The sequence below is a fragment of the Jatropha curcas genome, chromosome 3 (genome assembly GCF_041381405.1).
Source record: "Jatropha curcas cultivar XTBG-Jc1 chromosome 3, XTBG_Jcur_1.0, whole genome shotgun sequence".
Lineage (NCBI taxonomy): Eukaryota > Viridiplantae > Streptophyta > Magnoliopsida > Malpighiales > Euphorbiaceae > Jatropha > Jatropha curcas.
Genome location: NC_143153.1, coordinates 29,351,690 through 29,356,100, shown reverse-complemented (window position 1 = coordinate 29,356,100; position 4,411 = coordinate 29,351,690). Strand labels below are relative to the sequence as shown.

The 4,411-nt window shown below is 30.4% G+C and overlaps 1 protein-coding gene across 1 annotated transcript; it reads right to left on the bottom strand.

Annotated features, from left to right (window-relative positions):
- Positions 1-374: 374 nt before the first annotated feature.
- Positions 375-2,092, bottom strand: HAT22 (Homeobox-leucine zipper protein family). The gene is made up of 3 exons (XM_012224082.4): positions 1,445-2,092; positions 1,274-1,353; positions 375-831 (listed from the first exon to the last, which is right to left on the bottom strand). The coding sequence occupies exons 1-3, from the start codon at positions 1,949-1,951 to the stop codon at positions 546-548; spliced, it is 873 nt and encodes a 290-aa protein (XP_012079472.1). The 5' UTR covers positions 1,952-2,092; the 3' UTR covers positions 375-545.
- Between the last annotated feature and the right edge of the window lie 2,319 nt (positions 2,093-4,411).

Here is a 4,411-nt window from a genome sequence, read left to right as displayed (position 1 = left end):
TAATTAATTCAATCCCATTTTACAATTGTGAACTTGGGATTCAAATGTTATTAATTATTTTTATAATAATAAAAATTCCAATTCTAATTATTTATTGATTTTTTTTTTTTTTTGTCAAGCTCATCCAATTTGAATTTTTGACTTCTCACATAAGAAAATATATATAAACATTGCATATGAACATTTAATTACTAAGATAAAAGAGGGAGAAATTACAATATCAGAATCATATATAAAGTGTAAAAATCAACAAATAAATAATACTCCTGCCTTCATATATATATATATATATATATATATATATATTTGGTGAATATACAAAGATGTAGAAATGGAAAAAAAAATAAAAGAAAAAAAAAAGAAGAGAAAGGAGATGGATCAGTAGTTTAATTTACTATTTCCTACAAAATAATTAATTACACGATTCTTTTGACTACAAGCCCTTAACCAAAAAACAGAGGGGTTGTGAAAATTCTATACTCTTTCTTCTTCTTCTTCTTCTTCTTCTTCTTCTTCTGTTTTCTTTTTGTCTTGTATATATTAATTTAACATGCTGCAGAAGGATTGGTGAAGGGATTGTAGAAGTGAGGCTTTGGAGCCATCGAAAATGGGTTATTCTTTGTAGCAGAATCAGAACCAACACCACCAATCCTTTCACAAGAAGGGCACATAGTAAGAGTAGCTGCTGGCATGTGCATGTAAAAGGGTTGAGCCAATTTCAAAGCTTTCAATTCTTGAAGTTCTTTCTGTAATCTTCTATTCTCATCTGTTAGTGTTTCACAACATTTCTTCAAGAACTCACAGTCCACTTCAGTTTGCTTCAGCTTTGTCCTGCAAATCATTACAAATTAATTAGTTGATTTAATCTTTAATTAAGACTTGAAACAAACAAGCTAATTAAAATCTTTCTTTTAACTATGGGGCTTCAAGTACTTGTACCTTGTGCCTTGTGCACAGGTACCTTCATCTACCTTTCTTTTTTTTTTTTTTTTCTTAAAGGAAATAGCAAATATGCAAACTTTTCTTTGTGGGCCTTTCTTGGATATTTCATGGGTCATAGAACTGTTTCTTGGAAATAACAAATTTGAACAATCAACATGGATTGGACCAATGATAATATTGAAATCGTTTTTGAGGGAACTAAGCTCCAAGAGTATTCAAAGTTGATACCCTAGTCAGAGTCTATTAATTATAAAAAAAAATTTCATAATCTTTTCTTAATTATCGTTTAGTTGGTTTAGTTAATTAATTAATCAAATTAAAGATGATTTACCTGGCTCTTCTGTTTTGGAACCACACCTCAACTTGTCTTGGCCTTAAATTTAACTGCCTTGCTAGAGCTTGCTTTTGTTTCTGTCAATAATTAAGAAATAAATATATTTTTAAAACCAAATCAAGAAAGTAAAATTACGAAAATAAAGAGAGAGATTAATTAATCACTTACAGGATTAAGAGTGCTGTGTTGCTTAAAGCTTTCCTCTAGAAGAGCCGATTGTTCTTTAGTAAGCCTAAGTTTCTTTCTTGTATTTGTACCATCTTCATCTTCATCACTAACTCTTGAAGAAACTCTCTCTACTTCTATTTCTTCACTGCTAAGATCTCTTTCTCTTTTAACTCTGCCACTAGAGAAAGAAGAAACAGCACTATGACTATTATGAGGAGAAGCTTGACTAAACAACTCCGCACCAACAACGCCAACAACTATACTACTTTCTTGATGATCAAAACTTTTCTTCACATCTAATGTTTTGCTATTGCTACGATAAGCATCGCCACCGCACAGACCCAAGCTAAGAGAAGGCTCAAAACCATTGGAAAGTGTGCAATTAGGCTTAATAACTTTGGGTTTATGAATATTATTACTGTTAATTTGTTTGTCTTCTGGTTTTGGTGAAGTGAAACCTAACCCTAAAACAAGGCCAGTGTTACAGCCATCATCAAAACAACCCATCAGCCAAGAAACGGAAAAACAATGAAAGGGTATAGTTTGTTTTCGAGAAAGAAGGAGAGGAAGAAAGGAGAAATGGCTTTGGTTTGTATAGAGAGAAATGAGAGAGGAGGTAAAGAGAGAGTTGTGTTTTTAAAAGAGAATGAGAGAATTAGACTTTTTATTTCGGGTGGGTGGGTGGGTGGGTGGCTATAATTGTTAATCAAAGGAATGAATTGAGTAGAGAAACGAATCTTGGGGGGCATGGAAATTATGAAGGACTTTCTTTCTTTCTTTCTTTCTTTCTTTCTTTCTCCTTCTTTATATTTTTTCTTTCTATCTCTCTCTGTCTCTCTCTCTCTCTCTCTCTCTCTCTATCTTTTCTCTCTATACAAAGGTTGACCATTTGAACCCCACTATTATTATCCTCCTCATTTCTCATTATCGTATCAAACAAATAAGAAAAATACTCTCTCTCTTTCTATAACTACTATACAAGTTCACATGGCAGTGGGAGACACATCAAGGGAATGATTCGCTCAGCGGTTCGCCACCCATTAACGTGCCAAAATTAACTATTTACCTCTTTCTCTCTCTATTTATAAATACGAATCGGATTGGATCAACGAAAATAGAAAGCTATGTGTGCAATTTTTACCAATAAAATCATGGGTAACATTTATTATTATTATTATTATTATTATTATTATTATTATTATTATGTGTTAGTGATATTTTTTGTTTAATCTTTTCATTAATAATTTGATGATAATAATGGCCATCTATATGTACTAGCTATTTGCACCCATTCAAAGATTGATTAATTTGCTAGCTTTAACTGAGCAAGTGAGGGCTTAAAATAAAAACAAAGAAAAGGAAAGAAAAGAAAAGAAAAGAAAAGAAAAGAAAAGTTTGCTTTTTGAGAATTTGATTATTGGTTAGCTATAATTGGATATTAATAAGTTCCCTTTAAAACAGACCACATGAACTGTCTCCCACTCCATGCCTGGTTTAACTAGCTAGAGATGGGTATCATGTCACATTGCTTACCAAAATAGAATTCTTTCTTCTTTATTTTTTTCTAATTCTTGAAAAAAATATACCATTATTATCTATTTTTAATTAAGAAAGGGATGAAGATATGGTGGGTAGTTTATTCTTGCTTCTTATGAATGTGGAAGAAGAGATTAGAAAAGGATGTCCACTAGCTATATATCTCTAGTTAGAGAGACTTTTTCTTTTCCTTTTTTTTTTTTTTTTTGGTTTAATTCTTAAGATCACAACAGCCAAGAGGAGTGGGCTTGGTTTCTTTGGTTTGATGAGAGTTTTCTTGTATTGTTATGTGTTAAAAAAATAAGAAAAAAAACAAAAGTGAAATTAAAACAATAAAAACAAAGTAGGTAGAAGACACAAATGGAGTTTCAAAGAGTTATAATGGTGCCAGAATATGATTCATCAACAAGAATCCGGATCTTTGCTTAACTAGAAAGTTGATGTGGAGTTTCTGGGACCCACTTTTGCTACGTATACATGTACAAGCACTTTCAATAATGCTTTGTCGGCTATGCTGATGAGAAGTTAGGTCACCCATAAAACATGATAAACCTAAATTATTTATTTTTCAACCATAGTAATAAGGATCATTAATTCTTCAAAAGAATTAGGTCATGGATTTGTAACTCAATTCAATATTCTTCAGAAAGAATTCCATTCTCTGTCTTCTTTTTTTTTTCTTTTTTTTTAAGTGGAAATATTCATGGAATATATCCTTAAGGGGTAAAAATACAGATTTAAAAAATAAGTTAAAGTATATGAGATAAAATACCAATATTCATTTCGTCATAAGCTTCATCTTTTCTGCTTTATGTTATTCTAAAAAATAATACTTATAAATTCTTTTTATTGTAATAGTTGTTTTTCTTTTTTTTCCCCAACAACAATTGTTAGATCAACTGTATGGTTAAGCAAATTTTACCTGCAAACTCATATTAGGGATTTGAAATAATTAAAAAAAATATTAGAATTCGTCGATTTTCTAAAAATATATGGTATAATGTCTAAATTGTCTTTCTTAAATATAAATATAAAAATAAATTACACCTAATAAATATGGTAATGTTGGAAAAAAATAATTAATATAATTTCAAAATCCTAAATAAGCATTTAAAATGGAAAAAGTATAATGTCTATTTATTATTACTATTAAAGTGAAACGGAGAGAGTATTTATTTTAGAGTAAATTAAAAAAAAAAGATGTTTTTTTTTAAATTAAATTGCACCAGGATTAAGAATATTAAAATTAATTATAGGATGAGAAGGATTGCACATACATATTCCTCAATCATACGGCAGGCCGCAGCGTGCGTGGTCCGCAATACACCCCCTGAAAATTAAGGGCGTGCGGCACGTAATTTATATTAATGGCGGCATTTAAGAGAGCATTCATTAGCTGTTCTAATTTGAAACTTTGATCAATCTATAAAA